This window comes from Syngnathus scovelli, chromosome 21 (assembly GCF_024217435.2).
Source record: "Syngnathus scovelli strain Florida chromosome 21, RoL_Ssco_1.2, whole genome shotgun sequence".
Lineage (NCBI taxonomy): Eukaryota > Metazoa > Chordata > Actinopteri > Syngnathiformes > Syngnathidae > Syngnathus > Syngnathus scovelli.
In genome coordinates this window covers 7,745,721-7,763,817 of record NC_090867.1, presented here as the reverse complement: position 1 = coordinate 7,763,817, position 18,097 = coordinate 7,745,721, and the positions used below count along the sequence as shown (strand labels likewise).

The window sequence follows — 18,097 nt, the reverse complement described above, 5'->3', positions numbered from 1 at the left end:
AAAAAAAAGGCGCCGCGTAGTTACTGAGGTAATAAACAAAGGAAAGGAACAAAACAAGTCTTCTTTTACGGGAGCAGGTGTACAAGAGCAACAATCGGGCTCATCTCTTTTGTTCCTCGGACTCGTATCCAGGCAGATCAATGAGCGCCTCGATCAATCGTTTCATAAGAGTGATACGCGGCGAATAAAAGCACTTCGCCGGGCTCCCGAGCGACTCGCCTCGCAAAGTTTGACGCACGTAACGCTTTTGCCAATCGATGCGTAATGATGGCGCCGCTCGTCACTTGAAGCCGGGTCGGCCGGCCGCTTTGAACATTTGAATGTCATAATTGAATTATGAAGAACTCGTGAGGGCTTAATCAATGAAGTGAAAGTAGAAATATATTTATTGGCAACTTCGCGCTTGGCTCGGGTTCAGTTCAATAAAATACGTAAAACGAGCGATCCGTTGGCGTTGGATTAATTGGACTTGCAAGCGGGTCACATCAGGATGCTTGTTTTGGAATCTAGCCTTTCCTTTTTTTTTATTATCTCGACTTCCTGAGGTGTCTGCAACAATAACAAGAGTGATAAAACACAATCCACAATCAAAAATGGCTGAACAGCTGCAGCTGAGGTCGATTTTTATTTTATTCTATTTTTATTAGGCTTCAAAACTGCGGGAAATGTGCTCGCTCCAAACTTTTTTGCGCATCGACTTCAATATCCTCGGCGCCAAATATCAAGCTGAGCGAACGACGGCGAGGAGAACGTGTTAACACGCTGCTAGCGCCGTTCAACGAAAACAAAGCAGCTCTTGATGAATCGAGAGTTTTGGATCCCAGGGGACATCTTGTTTTAGCAAAATCTGGCATCTGATTCATGCAAAATAAAAAATAAAAAACAATCGTGAGGAAAAAGATGTCATCGTCAAACAACTCGGTTGAACTATATTATTTTTGGAACGCACCGTTTAAATCTGCGTTTGATTGACATCTCATCAGCCTTCCCTCTTGGATTGGTTGTTTTTCTTCGGACACTGTGATTTCTTCAATTATAACTTTTAGGATTGACCACCCATGACAGATTTTTTTTTATGTGGTGAAAGTCTATTTTCTCCCTTCAGAAATTCTTCACACTTATTGTGATTTTTTTTTTTGTTCTTCTTCTGACCTTCTTCTTTGACTTTTCCCGCGGTGCCATCGGCAGCATGCCCGCCGTGTTGATTTATGGCCGCCCGAACACCTGCAAAGCCACGGACGGCACTTTTATGAGCCTCCCTCAGCTTCCCTCCTTTCTTTCTCCTCGCTCCTCGGGCACAAAATGTAAAAAAAAGTGGAACTGACGAATGACATCTGTTTCCCGTAATTATCATATCCCTGCCACGTTTTTAACGAACATTGTAAATTCCTCCCGCTTCCGTTTAGCCGAAAGGTCAATCCAAACAAGGATGAGATAAAGATTTTACAAGGGATTATTGAATCGGTACGGCCGCGCGGCTTATTACGTTAAATCCCCGAAATTCATCCACCCACGCCGACGTTTCCTCTTTTCTGTCCTTCCAGGAGCAGTTCCCTCTCGCTCAGCCCGGCGCTACGACGCAAGGAGACCAATCATTTCAGGACGCCGCCCATTTCCAGAGGAAAGCTGAAGCTGCGGTCCAATCTGGCGGACGCATCTTCTCACATCTACAAGCACCTGCGGGAGGAGCGCCCCGGCCACTCTGAGTCCTTCAGGAGGTACACTTGACCTTCTCGAGGAGTATTTCCCAAATTTCAGCTAAACCACCAAAAAATATAACTCAGAAGATGCCAGTGAGAAAAACTTGACACCCTTGACTCGAGCTGCTTGTCGGGCCGTCACTCCGAAAGCGAGTTGGTTCGCTGTCAGACAACTTGATCATTAAAGCGAGCGGCGGCGTCCCCGGCGACGCTCCTATTAGCGAGGCGCCTCTGATTGAACATCACGGCAACTTCCCAAACTCTTTATATGACCTATTTTTTTTTTTTTTTTTTTCCCCTTCAACAAAGCTTGTCAAAACCATTCCAGCATCGGCGTATCCCCAATTGAGGTCAGGGCTTTTGTCTCCATTTTGAAAGAGAATGAGTGTGAAATGTGCTCTCATCAGTCACTCAGCAGACACTCGCCGTCATGTTCTGCTGTACTTCTGATGCCATTTCCACAAATACTCCAGAGATTCAGCCTTACTTTTTCCACCGCTTCAAATTTCATGGACCAAACACCCCCCCCCCCTCTCTCCCCCCCAAAAAAATTATTAATTTAAGACCGATGAGTAGATATGTCTTCTCACGGAAAAGCAAATGAGCCACGAGCGATTGAAGCCAACTAGTAAGTTGAACACATTTCAATCCAATTAGCCATCGATGCAGTTCCAGATGTCCCTCTAGCAGGTTCAAGTGACCTATTTCTGGACTGAGCAGCAATACAACACCAAGCTTCAGAGCAGACACCCCCCCTAACCCTCCCCAACTCCTCACCCCACTCCTCCCTTCTTCGCAGTTGCCATGGATACGCCGTCTCATCTCTGGATAGGAGTAGTGGGAGGTAAAGTGAGGGGAGATTGTGACGATAGTGCAGCAAAAGAGGAGGATAAAAATGAGAGGGGGGGTGTAAAAACAGGGTTGAGCAGAAAGTCGGGAAGTGCCCCTCCATATTTTCCCATTTGGAGACAACAAATCCCCCGCTGAGTCTTGTCACTTTTATTATCCGGCATCAAAACATATTTACCCGCCACAGATAAGGACAACTGAAGGCAACTTTTGCAACGGGGTTTATTTTTAGACGTGTTTTGCTTTTTTGCCGGATTTACCTCCAGCTTGCGTTTCCCCCTTCTAATACCGAGGGGAGACGTAATTCAATTAGATTGACTACAAACAAGAAGGAAGACGGCGGGCGGATTTCAGAATTTTGACGTACTTTCCACGTGAAATATGTGTAAAGGTCGCCATGGCAATGACTTTCTCTCTATTTCCCGTTTCATTCTCTCCCGCCTCAAGGTGTGATGCCAGCAGGGGAAAGGTCGGCGCCCTGCTCGGCGGGACATCTCACTTTGCCGGGAGAAGGGGATGGACCGAGGTGCCTTGCACTCGTCTGGATAAAGGAAGCTGCTTCCCTCCGTCCTCGCCGCGCACCCGTTCCGTTCCCATCATCCCCTCGCTGCAGGCGAGCGACCTTGAGGGAAAGCGTTTGGATACGCAGAACCCAGGGGGGTGTCTGGTCCCCGCCGCCGGCCCTTCCTCTCCGAGCGCCGCGCCCATTAGTGTTCGCCCTCAAACGCCCTCCGTTGTAACGACCGCACGACTCGATCCCCAAAACCTTTCTAGTCCTTCCACGAAGACTTTGCCGACTCGGGGTGCCGTTGAAGGCGAGACTGGACAAAGTAGCCGCTCTTCTGCCAGAGAGCAAACAGGCACTGGAATCCGGGGTTTCAAGATGGCGGGCCAAGGTTACGCCGCCGTGGAGAACTCAAACGGTCCCTCGGCCATCTGCAGAGGAATGGGAAATTTGAGTTGATTGGATTAACTTTGCAAAGTTTCAGAAGAAGTCGGAGCCGATACCTTCGGGACCATCTGTGCGGCCGCCGATATCGGAGGCCCTTCGATGAACTGCAAAGGACGAAGGACCCCAAAAAAAAAAAAAAAAAAAATATTGACCCAAACAAGCACACATTGTGGATAAACTCATAACAGGACAAGAAACTGCGAGTGGGAGCTCAAGTGGAAAAGAAAAGAAAACTATTTAAAGGGAGCTTCTACCTAGAAACCAAAATAGTGTGTCTCTATGTTGTTTCTCTATTGTAAAGAAATGAAATGAAACAGTATATGTCATCTAATATATGTCACATAGACGTATATATATTTGACATACAATTGTGACAAAATAAAGACCAAGATAATAGTGTTCATTAAGACCTTGGTCATCTCGAGTCCTCTTTCATGATGGAGCAGAACCAACCAAACCTCCTCGTTCTGGATGAATGGGCCAAATTACATTTAAAAATTCAGAGAAGATGCCAGAAGAAGAAACAATAGACTCCAATTCTTGTCACATGAAACAGCAGGTTCGACAAACCGGGCGGCTGTCGACTTCCCTTCATATCAGTGTCCGGCGCTCGACGTGAGCGGAATGCTAATGTAGTTGGGGACGGCGTGGTTCCCCTCCCTCGCCAGATGGTCTGAAGACTTGCTGTAAGACTCGTGATGTCTCCAAACGCCCCTCCTCGGTCTTGGTGACAAATGAAGTGCCAAAAGCATGAGTGACAGTGACAAGGCTCTCCCGCAAGACGCGTTGACCCCGTGACTGCTATGATTGCCAAGGATTGCCGGGTCAATACCCCCCCCCGCCCCTCGCTGTCCTCCGGGGGGACGCCAAGCGAGACAGATTCCATCACGACCTCACGCGGGCTCTTTTCGTCTTGGTTATAATCTGACATTCCCTATGCGCGAGCTGTCACACTTTGATAGTCGTCAGAGTTCAAAAACAGGGCGAGTGTGTTCAGACGGAGCAAAATTTGGGTCTTGTCTGATCCCGCTGATTTAAGTATGTTTACTGGTTTGGGAAAAGTGCCACAGATGTTTGGTTTGTCCCAGGAGTTATGCAAAGTCAACAATTTTCACGGGATGTCACTCGAGGCAACTAAAAGCTTAACGATAAATAATGTAGCTCTTTTGCTTACGGCTTTTAGCTTGTGGCTTTCCTGTCACGCTAAGCAGAAATGCAGTTAATTAGGTGAGTCGGTTATAATTGAATTGCACTAGAGAAGAAGGTGGAATACATAAATCGACAATAGCCCCCTTGCGGAGTACCTCAGGGATCCCTTGTTGGTCCCGTTCTGTTTTTCTTTTTCAACGGTTGATGTTTAACTGATGGAAACGACAATCCAGAAAGTAAAGGAAAATCAATTCGGAATATTTTATTCATAGTCAGTACCTTGAGCGACCTATTTTATTGGAGTTATTTAAATTTTAGATATGTGCATAAATTTTAATATCGACATGTAGTCTTTCATCCGCGTGAGAACATTCCAATTAGCATTTCAAAGCTGGGCAATATTTCACACAGCACGATAGCCTTCGATTAGCGTTTGATTGGATTTGATTATTTGAAAAATGCGCTTTTGCAATGATTTAACATTGGACACGACTAAAAGCCTGGGATGCAATGAAAGCACTCGGTAGTTAGATGACCTTTTATTGTTTTGGTTTTGCTTGTGTGCACTGGAAGCCTTCACGCAGTAGTAAAAGAACGCTTTCAATCAATTCTCTCCTCTCCGGACAGATCAATAGACTTGTTGGCATATTAGTGAAGACAAATGGATGGCTTTCAGTGTAAAAGGTGGTCAAGTAAGTCTCCACAGAGCAACACGAGTGGCTTAGAAGAACCTCGGTCATGTTACACGCATGATGGAAGGTGTCCTACGTTTAGGATACTTGGAAGTTTACGTGGCAGCTGCTACCCCGGTAAATAAAAGAAGACCTCCAAATTGACCCGAGCTCTCATAACACCTGAGGCGTTGTCTCTTTAAATCGTAGTCCGACACGTCAGTGTCAAAGCGAATCAGTCGGTTCGGCGGAGGGGCTCAGGTGAGCTTACCAAAAAAAAAATTGGTCAAACGATACGGCAGTGACGTCATCCTTTTAGTGACAGATATTTAAATGCAAAAGATGGAGCCGAACACATGAAGCTTTGTAAAGCTATTTTGAGTTACAAACGGCAGCCTGGCCAATTTATTCTATTTTCATCCCACCTTGTTTCCGCATGAAGCCAAACGTCCTTGTCACTTTTATGCGGCGGGTCTCGGGACGTTAATATTCCTGCTTGGGTACCCCCCTTAGGCAGGGGCGATGTGTTTTTAATGACATTGTCTGCTCCCCGTCAAGTGCGCTTCACCTGTGGAGAAAGATATATTCCTTGAAGCTATTTTGAAGTGTAGTGAAAGTCAATAAAGGATCGTGTGAAGATGCCCACCCAATTTTTGAATTTTTAACGCCCAAATAAATACTTTACTTGGTAAATAACAGGTCACTCCCCCCCACCCCCTTGTGTTTTTTTTATTTTTACACTGTTTGCAATGAATATTACCTTCATGCGCTGTGTAACCCAAGTCCCGTTTTATGAGCTCATCTTTTGGCATGGCTGGCTCCACAAAGGTTTCATGTAGAATTTTTTAGTGTTTGCTGGAACGCCACGTTTTCCCCAGGGACTAATTTTCTTCTTTAAAAGCCTCCGAGAGAGTCGAGATAAATCAAAAGCTTTTGCTATAAACGGTCAATTCCATCTTTGTTGCGCCCAGATCAAATCCCGGTGGCGGAATTGGATGTCAGGTTTATTGCGCGAAAGATTCAAATAAAGTTTAGCGGTTTTCAACTCCGAGCTGTGACAACCCGTCTGGATGAGGTGCCGCACGGGGGCTTCATACGCATTTATGACTATTTTCAAAGCTCTTAGGATCACTCAAGTGTGATAACGGTGAAAGTCGGTTTTGTGCTTACTGCCGTTTGCGCGGCGCAAATATGAATGTGGTGTTTTATCACACTTGTCACGTGGCTTCTTTCCAATATAATTTTGGGGGGGGGGGGATGATTGAATATTATTAAAGGTACAAAAGTGGTCATCAAACGGATACAATTTTAATTTATTGCACCGGTGTACTTGTAATATCTCTAAAATATTGGTATGTTGATGATAGCAAGCTACGTTGGTGCCCGTCGCTGTCCATGGTGCTAGCCAGCTAAGCGAATGAGGGCTAGCTTATGTGCTACTTTGCCGCTGTCCGTGGTGCTAGCCAGCTAAGTGAATGAGGGCTAGCTTATGTGCTATTTTAAATGATTTAAAATCTCAAGTGATGCCCTGTGAATACTTTTTGGGTTAAAATAAGCAGTGAAAATGTTTAGAGCCCAAAAAGTCAAGGTTCTCTCTTAACCGGCTTTTCTTACGCATGGTAGATTTTGGGCCGTTTAAACCGTGTGAGAACTTTTAAAGTAGCAGATTAGAGACTTGTAAGATAATTGTGCTGTTAAAAGCAAAGTCGCAAGCAGCGACGCAGCAGAATGATTTGAGCGAGCGATTAAATCTCACTTCTCGGGAGGCGTGTATAACGCCCCCGCTGGTGACATTTCTACACGGAACGATCAATTCAGCTGTGTAATGAGGGGAGATTTCCTAGCAAGCGTTGCGGTTTGGGGAATAAACAGGTGGAAAGTGTTTCCGCTTTATGGAAAAGAAACAATACCAATGTAATGTGATCATTATTGTTCAGAAGTTTTTTATTTTGGGCCACGCGGGAACGGATTGAGTCATTACCATTCATTTCATGTTTTGAGTTACAAGCAGAGTCACGGAATGAAGTCAAAGTACCACTGAATAACATATGATTGTTATGTGCATGCTTTTTTTTTTATTCAAATATAATTGACCAGGTGGTGGCGCTATAAGTGGAAAATTTAAATATGTTAGCTATCTGTGAAGATTTTAACTGCAGTCAGAACGAGTGAAACATGGCTGCCATTGAGCAAACTTTGCAGGCCTTAATAGTTTTGTACTTTTTTATAATAAGATAACATCAGTGCTGTAAACCTAACCACGCCGCTTTCTCCTTTACAACCCACCCCCCGCATTAAAAGTTGACGATTTGCCATCGTAAACATTTAATGATGTGCAAAGTGTGTCAGCAAAGCACGTAGGAGGACCAATCAGAAAGACACTCTCATTATTGTGCCGCATAATCAAGGCCACATCTTTCCTCTTTGTCGTCAATAAACAAATGAGTAGTACAAAAGCTTCCATTTTCCTCCCCGTTCTTTCATGCCACAACAAAGAACACGAAAATAGATCATTCCAACTGCCAATTTTGAAGCAATGGAGTATATACAGTAGGTTCATGTGCTGACATTATGCTCCATTTGGAATTATGGTAAAAAAAAAAAAAATCTGTATTTTGATATCAGAGTGGCAGTGACCTTTGGATGGGGGGTCTAAGTGGAAGTTTGTGCCAGATGTAATGAAATCCCCTCTCAGCTGCTCCTGAGATATTGCTTTCATAAGGGGAATGGGCCCAGCCGCCGCCAGCTATGACCGTCGCCGGTACCGAGTCATAAAAAGTAAAGATCCGATTTGGTTGCTCGGTCATGCAGAGAAGACCGCGTCAGTGATTTACTGCCGCAAAGTATCGCTCGCTCTTTGTGTCTGAGGACGGCACGTAATCATCTGCAACATTCGGATCCGTGGCAAAAATCAATCTGAAACGTGTCAGAGGTTGACAAGGTTATGATTGTGTTAAGACTTTTGTTTTACTACAGCGGCCTAGTACCTGCTGAGACACTACATAAAGTGCGCTTCATTTGCTGCACTGAAGGTTAGCGAATAAAAAATTTGCGTGTAAACATGTCTCGCGGGTGGATGGAGTGCTGTCTATATTGTTTTGTTCCGTTCGAGATCAAGAGGAGGCAGCACGATTAGCCACGATTAGCAACTTAGCAAAAGATGGCGACTGTTTTTATTTTTATTGCAAATATTTGCCACAGTTTGGAAATCTTTGGGAGTTTTTTTTTTTTTTTTTTAAGGACATGACCCCATCGCCAAGCCGCCAGACTAAAAATTGCTAGTGGGCGTCCAAAGGTCAACCATGATGGGAACAAGGCCAAGCGGTGGAGCCGTTTTCGGCGATGATGCTGATACAACTCACCATGAGATTAATTCACCAGCCAAGACAACGCACACACACACATTAGCCGCCAGCTTTCGTTAGGAGGCTCCGATTCTGCCAAGTTCGTGAATCACCAAGAAACAGATGGTGAAAATAAAAAAAAAAAATCCCCAGAATGTCATCCCGTCTCGTTGGTTTCTAGTCACTTTTACAGGTTGCCTTCTAAATTCAGAGCGGTGACGTGTGACTTGTCGTGCTGTTGTGTCGCTGCTGTACTTTTAATCAGCTCTACGTGAAAGGGAATCGTTTTCACCATTTAACATTTGATGGGGGCTAACTTATTTTTAAAACACTATCACATTTGCATTACGCCTTCAGCAATGCTGCTAACTATGGCAAGATTGCCTTGTTCAAAAACAAAAATACCGCAAAGCAACACAAACAAAGCGTGCATCAATAAATCAAGAGTTTTTTTTTTTTGGTGTGTTCAATTCCACAGCCCGCAGTGGGTGAAATAAGGTGAATCATTCGATGTGGAAAAACAAAATCTATTGCGTCTTTTGGAGTGTAGCTTTGAAAACCAAGGCGATGCCGTGAAATCTGAATCCCAGAACAGTGAAGCGCAAAAGAGGAAATACACTGAAATTGAAAGTAAAAATTCTCTGAACCAGAATGACTCTTTTCCACCTCAGAGAAGTGAGCCGGCTCTGTTGATATATATTCTGCCTTTATACTGCTTAGGCTGGCTTTTTGTTTTACTATGAACTCCACGGAAATGATGCATCCCTCACAGGTGGATAATGATGATTTGTTCGACAGATATGCCTTCTTCCATGCGCTGTAATGAATATTGTGGATGCAACTTATTCTTAATGAGGCTGCAAACCTGCCGCTGCCTTGTATGTTTTCCTCAGGCTGCTGTTTCAGTGGGGGTTAAAAAAAAAAAAATCTTTACATTGGAATTGATCTGCATCCCCCAAGTGCCAACATCACCCCACTTGCATGCATTATTTTAGCATTCATGATTTACTTTCCCTTCCATAGGATGCAAAAGTCAACTTTTGCAATTTTAAGTTCAAGCATTATTGGAATGCTTTGCACAGATTGTTTCCTCCCACAAATTCATCAAAAATAGACGATCTAAATTAAAGGGAGAAAAATAGTCCTGTGTTGTTCTCCTCCTTTGCAGTGTCCTGCAATCTATTGCAAAGGCTACAAGGCTGATAATGTTTCTTTTTCTGTTTACAGAAAGCTTATTGTTTTGATTCATCGTAGAAAAAAAATATCTCGTTTGTATAATTGACAAATACAAGTTATGTGAAAAGCCCGAGTTAATTTTATTTTTGATATATTGCATTTGATTTAATAATATTTTGTTCCCGTTTGAATTTTGCATTTCATTATGAGAAAAGCAATAATTGTTATTTCATACGTGACAATAATAATGATAATTTAAAAAAAGGCAGGAAATAGTCCCTAACGTGTGCGCGCTTCATTAGATGTACCCGTCAGCCCGTTTCAGTTGACTCGCAACAGTGTTTGACATTATTAGAGCTAATTTAGACGTAAATGTTACAATTTGAGAACAAATCACATTATTCGACAGACGTTTCCAAATATTTGAAATGAAATATGGTCATATGAAATGCAGAACCGATGTTTTCTTCATCGGCAGCACCGGGCGGCGTCATTTTGAATGACAAAACAAGCGCACCCTACCGTCCTTGCGGAAGTGGCGTTACGGCGCTCTGATTCAAACTACAGGAAGCGCAAGTCGTTTGAGGAAGTGCCAAACAAAGATACCAACGAACTCTTCTACTCTTCCGTGAGTTTATTTGTGTTATTTTTTTCTCAATGAAGGCAGTGATTGCTATATTATTATTTTTTAGGTGCAAAGTGAGCGTTTTATTAGTATTACATTACAAACGAAACGTTAGGGTGTCGTCTAATGCCAGGTGTCTCTCCGCCTCATCAGGGCGTCCCACTAATGCTTAGTTTTGGCTAACATGTTTATTTTGCTTTTGAAATAAATAAAATAGCAATACAGCACTTGCTGGATGTTTAATGACCAAATAAGTGAGTGAGAAGATGCTTTAAATTAATTTTTACAAGCTAAAGACATTTTTAAAAATATAGTGTTGTCTTAAATATATCTGCTAGCTTAATTACTGTCAAACAGAGCCTTTGTGATATTAATAGTCTGCTTTAAATTCAGTCAGAGTGTGTGAAGACTGAACAAACCACATATCCTCTCAATTCCTGAGCCACCATGACATCAAAGGGGGCAAAGGACAGCATTGTCGCCAAACTGGGCTTCAAATCCAGCAGCTCTCCTTCCAAAACCGAGGCGGAGATGGAGCGAGTCAAGAAGGAGAACGCACATCTCAGGAGGAAGATTGACGAGTTGGCCAAGCGACACATCAAGTCGCCTGACGCGGACAAAAGCAAGCTGTTGGAAGTGAGGACAGGACGTGCGGGGGACGTCTGAGCAATCAGCAAGTTTCACTCAGTGGTCTGCTATGATTGACTGCTTCAATCTCCCTGGCGTGTTGCTGTCTTGCAGAGGATTGTTTCGCTGGAGACCCTTCGCGAGAGGAACAATCAACAGTTGCTCGTCAAGGAACAAGAGTTGGAAACTGTGAGGCAGCAGCTGGCAGCGAAAGGGGGAGAGGCATGACTTTTTATTTCTTGTACAATGCCTTTTTGTATAATTGTAGCCCAATACAACAGATCTTTGATGGCTTCTGTGAAATATGCTGTAGGTGGTGGCGGCGCTGCAGTCCCAGCTGGACCAGCGACGCAAAGATGTCGAGCAGAGGGACCTACACGTGCAGACTCTGTCTCAGGAAACGGAGAACCTGAAGAACAACCTGGCCACGGTTTCCGCCCGCTGTCAATCTCTGGAGATGCAAGCGGCGGTATGTTGATCATTCAACAATATTAAGAATCGTTTTTGGGGTTATCTGAATGTTTTTTCCGCTTATAGTCTTTTTCGGTTAATTACATGAAAATTAGTTTAGATTAAAACAAATTCAATTTTGATGACTAATCAGGCAGTGGTTCAGCCAGCGGGGAATTGATATCTTAATTATGCTCACTGGTTCTAAAAAAAATACAAATAAAATTGAACTGTCGGTTTATTCATTCCCTCATGCGGGTGAATATTCATGAAAGACTGCTAAATCACCCAAGACATTTTTAATACCCTTACATACTGTAAATAATAGTTGCAGTATGTAAATAAAATGTATTATTTTCTATGTAACAGTGGCCAATGATTATTTATTCTTTGTCAGACTGAATAGCAATAAGTTTTAGAAAAAAAAGTAGTTCGTAATTTGACAGTTAGTACAGAAAACGAACTTGTAGGATATTTGTCAATAGAAATGAGGAATATTGTCAACAGCACTTATAGCTCTGACCACTAGGTGGGACTGTTTGCCCTGTTCAGCCTTGCAAGTATGTGTGTCAAAACATCAACATTGCTGCAGCCCAGCGGGAAGCCACACCAAAACCCCTTTCGTGTCTATGCTTTGTTGTGTTCTCTTTGAATTTTTTTTTATTTTGATTTTTTGTTTTTGTCTGGATATAAATAGTCAAAAAGTTTGTGCTTTCTTGACTGATTTAAATAGCACAACACCGCCTTCGGAGAAAAACTTAATTAAAAAAAATAAAAGTAAGGAGACAAACATTTTCAAACTTCACAAAAAGTAGAAAAAAGCATGATTGCAAATACAGACCACATATAATATAGTAAGCCACTGTATGTCCATTTCAAACATTAACAGTGCCATAATATAAACAAAAAATAGTCCATTTAAATTGTGTTGCACATAAAAGGGAAATAGACATGGTACCTAAATAAATATCTTTTATTTTCTTTGTGGTTTCAGAATGGACAGGCTTCCTCCTTGGTACAGGATCAGCTGCGAGATGTGAGTACCCCCAAATTAGTGACGAGTGATGTGCTCCAAAGTCCAACCCTCAAGTGTCTCCGCCAGGCCCTGGAGAAAAACCAGCAGTGGCTGGTGTACGACCAGCAGCGGGAGGTCTTCGTCCAGTCGGTCCTCGCTCGCACGCACGAGCTGGAGCAACAGCTGAGCCAGGCCAAGCAGCAGGACTCGACTTCTACTGGTGCCACGCCGGAGGCTATTTCCGAATGCTCGGAAAAGGAAGCGCAACTCAAGAGCCGCTACGAGCAGTCCTTATTGGCCTCGCAGAAACAACTGGACCAACAGAAAGATGAGCTGGCCAGAACCCAGCAGGAGCTGCTCACGCAGAAGGAGCAGGTGCACATTGTTGGTGTTGTTTTTTTAATATGTGCAGCTCATCCTAACAACTTCTGGCGGGGCCACACAGGGCGTCAAAAGTCACGCCGAGCTGCAGCGTCAAACCGAGCGCCTTGCCCAGCTGCAGGAGGAGATGGGCGCGCTGCAGAGGCGCTACGACCACAAATGTGATGAGCTGTCGTCCCTGCAGAGGAAATACAAAGAGAGGGCCAAAGAGCTTGAGGACGCCAGGCTGCAGATGCAGACGGAGCGGCTCAGCAGCAGGTAGAAGCAAAACTCAAAGACGTTTTTCAGTGCATGCTACAGAGCACCTTTTCGTAACGCCATCAGAGATTGTGACATCATCGGTGTATTTGTTGTTCCACGCAGGTCTGCCGTTTCTGAGGAGAGACAGGTGTCCTCGGAGCGCGCGGACAGGATGAGAGCCGAAATGGAGAGCCTGGACCTCAGACTGGAGGAGGAGCGGAAGAGATCTGCCGAACTTCTGCTCCAAGTAATTTAATACTCGCATAAGCGAGCCATTTGAAACTCACAAATCGGCATAATATTAAAACATCTCAACTTGACAGGTCAACCTGCTGCAAAAGTCTCTGCTGAGCCAAAATGAGGAGCAAAGGAGGATCGCGGCGCTGGAGCAGCAGGTGACACTGCAACAAACTGAGACATTTATGAAGGCACACTATTGGTTTTTATTTAGTCGGACATGTTTGGCCATCACAATTCACTCTAAAAATAACAAATATGATTAAAAAAAGATGCAAAATATCAGATAAAATAAACACACAAAGATATTTTTTTTCTGATGGCAATGAGTGCAATTCTGAGTTGTTTAAAATAATAATTGTAGTAAAATAATAACTACATAATTGAAGAGAATTTTTAAAAAGAGACAATATTTGTTAAACGACTTGACAGTACTACATCATATCATGAAAAAAAATAATAATAATGAGCTGTCCTTGGTTCCATCGTGTTGTAAACAATCCACACGTGGCAAAGAAAGCGTGACTTGCGAGTTTATTTTTTTTTCCTTGGGGAGCAGTTGCGGCCACATCCCGCAGCCTCACCAAAAAAAAAAAAATTAACATTTTGTTTTATGGTACAACTCCAACACAAACATTTTGGGGGTGAAAGGTCAACGCAACGCTGTTTTCCGGAGTCAACGGTTTGTCAGTTGACTTCTGTGGATCAGGGGACCAGGAAGCGGTTCAGAATTTGTTTCCAAAGAAAACGTGTCCACTTGTCTTTGGAGGAAGCTATCAACACCCCAAAAACTATGGAGGCAACATCTTCTCGGTACATTTCGGTTGGCATTTTTTAGCCGACGGTTACGAAGGCTTCTCATCTGTTCCGCCTCGAAGATCCAGCTCTCCGTCAAAGATTTTGAGAACGAGAAACTGGACCGTCAGAGCGTTCAGCATCAGCTTCACAAAGTCCTCAAGGAGCTCCGCAAGGCCCGCGATCAGATCACCAAACTGGAGTCGTCTGTAAGTATCTTTTCAGGCCGTGACCTTTACCATTTGAATACAACTTGACGCATCTTTTCCGGCTGTTGAACGTCTCGTTGCCCTTGCAGAAGCAGCCCAACAGCCGTTTCTCGGAGCCCAGCTCTTACGATCGTCTGGACGTGCAGCGCCTCAGCCTGGACGAGCCGCGCTCGCCGTCCAAAGCGGGCGGTCTTCTGGATGAGAGCTTCCTGGAGTGCCCCCGCTGCCGGGCTCACTACCCCACCAGCCGCCACCGGGAGCTTCTGGCCCACATCGACTTCTGCTTGGCCTGATGTGCTGACACCTGTGAGGTCAAATTTTTCTCCATGCTTGATTTTTATCCAGGGCGGGTTTGGGGGGGGTCAAAGCTCTTAGTGACTTGTACTTGCGTTTTCTCATATTTATTTTTTGGGGTGGTTTTCCAGTGAGCTACTTTTTGAAGTTATAATCATATTTTATTCTTTTTTAAACCATCGAGAGATGGAAGCTTTCGAAGCAATGCGCAATTATGGATATCTTTTCGTATCATCATGGAACAAAACATATTTTGGCAAGTATTATTGCAATACCTGCCTGCAGTCGTTTTTAAATAGCTGTGTTGTTCAGCAGGTGCAACACCAGAGTTGAATTTATTTTTTTTAAGAGTGTGAAATTTGAATAGCTCATTTTTCTCAAGCAGCCAGGTGGTGACATTGCAGCCTTCTAGCATTTTGCCGTTTTTATTTTTCATCCGGCTTTCTCAATCTCCACCTTGACTTTACATGTCTGCCTGCAGCCCCTCGAGACTGCGGCAAGATTGCATTGAGTTAATTCCTCACGCTGAACTATTTAAGGCTGCAGATTAGTTAGCTCGGACAAGAGAAAGGCGTCTCGGTTTCTGCCCCCTCGGCAGTGTGACTTTTTTAAAATCTTTTTTTTCTCATTTTGTTGGGTTTATTACATGTAATTGTATTCATTTCTCGTATTGTATAATAATGGTGTAAGGCAACTTGATAAGATCTCTGTGGATTCTCTGATAAAAATACACTCCTTCCAATTATATTTAAACCTTGCGAGTTGGTTGTTTTTCTCTGACCCGTTTCCATAGTGACCCGCTATGCTTTGTCCAATTACCGAGTAGCTGGCACCGACTCCGTCGAGTCGAGTCGAGCCGCTCGCCGCAATGAAAGATTCAAACGCAAACTTTTCAATCGGGTCCAAAGGCGAAGGCATGAATTTCTTATTTGCACCTTGCAACTTAAATAAATATTTCAGCACAATAAAAAGTGAATGAGCCGACAGTATGAATGATTTATTTCACAAAACTCTATCAAGCACGTCGAATAAAATCATCGTGCCGTTACGATACCGAGCCCGTGACTTAATTTATCCGTGTTATTAACGAGGTCTATTAGTGCACAAGGAGACAAAAGTATTGCCAGTGATTTTTGAAGCCTTTTTTCTTCTTGTAAACATGGCAGGTAGACTCCTCCAGAGGTGCGCTCCTGCTGAGAGCTCAGCCTCACATCAAACACAAACTGTATATTATTATATATGAAGACATTTTGTAACATTGGCTTTCTCGTAAGTAGTTCCCGGCTGATGCCATGTATACATGATGAGAAGAAGCAACAGAAGGTAATATTTAAAGACATCTGGGAACATCGGGTTTCAGTAAACGCCGCACTTGTGACATTTCCTGCTTTGTTTTGAAAAAAAAAAAAGGCTGTCTTCTGTTTAAACACTCCACGTTGAGGGTGGTGGTGGGGGGTGCTCAATCCCTCTCGCGGGTGCTTCAGTAAGAAAGTCCCTGAGTGGGAATAGATCAACTGCTGCCGTAGCAGAAGCCTGCAGAGCAAAGACAGAAGAGATTCTCAGACACGCTGAATGTTTAAAAGCCACCCCAGAAGAGACGCGCCCAGTCGACTTACCCGTGTGCATGACGCGTCTGTACTTGCCCAGCAGGCACAGCTCCATCTTCTTCAGGGTGACCGCTTGTTGGTCCTGTGGCCTCAGGCCCGTGATGTGTCTGGAGAATATGAAAGAGTAGCTGTCCAGACAAGTGCCGTCCTCACCCACCAATCTGCAGGAATAGTGGATGGCGTAGTTGTCGTAGTCCGTGTCGATGACCCAGTGGTCGTCATCTGAAAGGCAAAGAACCGGCGTCAGGCTTGGAAGCGAGCGAGATGTTTTTCGTGAATGATTAGTCGGTAGTGGTTGAAGTCAATAACTCGCGTCATTGTAGGTAAGTTGCTGGCGGTTGGGATAACCCTGACCCGAGTAGGGGTCGACGTTAAAGTCCAAAAGTCCCAAAATTGAATCTGATAGTCCGACCGTGAGTGGGTAGACCCGCTTTGATTGGGTCTCCTTATCAGCTCTTTGATTGAATAATCGTTCTGGCATCGGGTTTCACGGAAATGAAAGTACACATTCAAATCACACGTTGGCTTTGGAATGATTTCCTAGTCCAGGTCCCAAGACTTACTTCCAGTCTGGAGGTAGGCTGCCACTCCCCAATACTTCATCCTGAATTTCGCAGGTTGGGGAGTTTCCTCGAAGGAGGCGAGCATTTCGGCGCACATCTCCCAATTGCTAGGATGCCAACAAAGACACGTTGGACGTTGTCGTGGCGACAAAGCTTAAGATAGGTCAACTCACTTGAGAATGATAACCCTGCCTTTTGCGTTGGCGGTCATGGTGCCGTCCTCTGCCACGATAAACTCGGCCTCGATGTTGTCGATGAGGAACAAACCTTCCGGGTCCTTCTTTGCCACGGCGTACCACTTTCCTGCGTACTTTGGGCAAAAGACCAACCTGGACTTAGTCCGGGACACAACTAAGAATTTTTTTTTTTGGAAAACTCACCCGGTTCCTGTCGAAATTCTGAACGACCTGAATGTTGGCCACCTGGCAGTCCTGCGCCCAGGCCAGGGTCAGGAAACACAGGCACACCACGTACCACAGCATTCTGGTTCTGTGCGGAGGCCCGAAGAATGGAAGACCATTTAGCTTTGTGACATTTCAGTAATTGCGTCATTTCAAAAGTGTCAATCATTTGCATCCAGGGTCCAGTTAAGACAAGAACGCAGAGATGTGATCAATACCAACCTTGTTAGCAAAGAGAAGAAGTCAGCTCCCACTGACGGGGTCGTGCCGAGGGGCTTTTATACTGTCAGCCGCAGTTGCGTAACAACTCCCGGAGACCTGAACCACCCCTCGACCCGCCTTCCATTGGACCAAAATTGACATGACGGCTGCACGCCTCAGTTAACTTTTTTGCCAGATGTAGTTTTTCTTCTCATCTTATGAAAACAACCAGCGGCATCAAGCCGGCACGTTTTCAGAACCCTCAATATTGAATCACCCTTTTGGAGCAGGTTTTAAAAACAATGTGTTTTTGATTTGCTCAGTTATTCAACACGGACAGATTTAAACGGTTGTATAAGTCCTCGCTCATCTTGCATAAACAATGTTTTGCAATCTCATCTGACTCTTAAATAAGAACAGGGGGGAAAAAAAAAAAAACGACATCTGCAGCCTGCGTAACCCGAGGGCCCCTTGCCGATTTTCTGTCAAATGAATAGCTGCTGGAAGGCCTCCAAAGGCAAGCGCTACATTTCACAATCATCAGCGTCGGCTCGGGAGGTGATATATACTTTTCATCGGGAGGACGAGCTTATGCAATCCAATTTATCAAC

General features: G+C 44.2%; 3 protein-coding genes across 4 annotated transcripts in view; 2 read left to right on the top strand and 1 right to left on the bottom strand.

Annotated features, from left to right (window-relative positions):
- nrg3b (neuregulin 3b) overlaps positions 1–3,910 on the top strand; it is an 83,501-nt gene extending 79,591 nt beyond the window's left edge. For both annotated transcript variants that reach the window (XM_049759305.1, XM_068649504.1), the window contains 2 exons: positions 1,545–1,718; positions 2,997–3,910. In XM_049759305.1, coding sequence (XP_049615262.1) covers positions 1,545–1,718; positions 2,997–3,513 — 691 coding nt within the window. In that variant the 3' untranslated portion in view covers positions 3,514–3,910. The remainder of the gene's footprint in view (positions 1–1,544; positions 1,719–2,996) is intronic.
- A 6,415-nt stretch (positions 3,911–10,325) lies between these two features.
- Positions 10,326–15,467, top strand: cep55l (centrosomal protein 55 like). The gene is made up of 11 exons (XM_049759307.1): positions 10,326–10,469; positions 10,860–11,102; positions 11,208–11,315; positions 11,407–11,562; positions 12,538–12,579; positions 12,646–12,933; positions 13,004–13,197; positions 13,303–13,426; positions 13,503–13,574; positions 14,295–14,420; positions 14,510–15,467. The coding sequence occupies exons 2-11, from the start codon at positions 10,914–10,916 to the stop codon at positions 14,711–14,713; spliced, it is 1,503 nt and encodes a 500-aa protein (XP_049615264.1). The 5' UTR covers positions 10,326–10,469; positions 10,860–10,913; the 3' UTR covers positions 14,714–15,467.
- Positions 15,468–15,696: 229 nt separating this feature from the next.
- On the bottom strand, positions 15,697–17,661 carry rbp4 (retinol binding protein 4, plasma). The gene is made up of 6 exons (XM_049759311.1): positions 17,508–17,661; positions 17,265–17,373; positions 17,058–17,194; positions 16,885–16,991; positions 16,331–16,543; positions 15,697–16,247 (listed from the first exon to the last, which is right to left on the bottom strand). Exons 2-6 carry the CDS (start codon positions 17,364–17,366, stop codon positions 16,225–16,227), a joined length of 582 nt encoding a protein of 193 aa, XP_049615268.1. The 5' UTR covers positions 17,367–17,373; positions 17,508–17,661; the 3' UTR covers positions 15,697–16,224.
- Between the last annotated feature and the right edge of the window lie 436 nt (positions 17,662–18,097).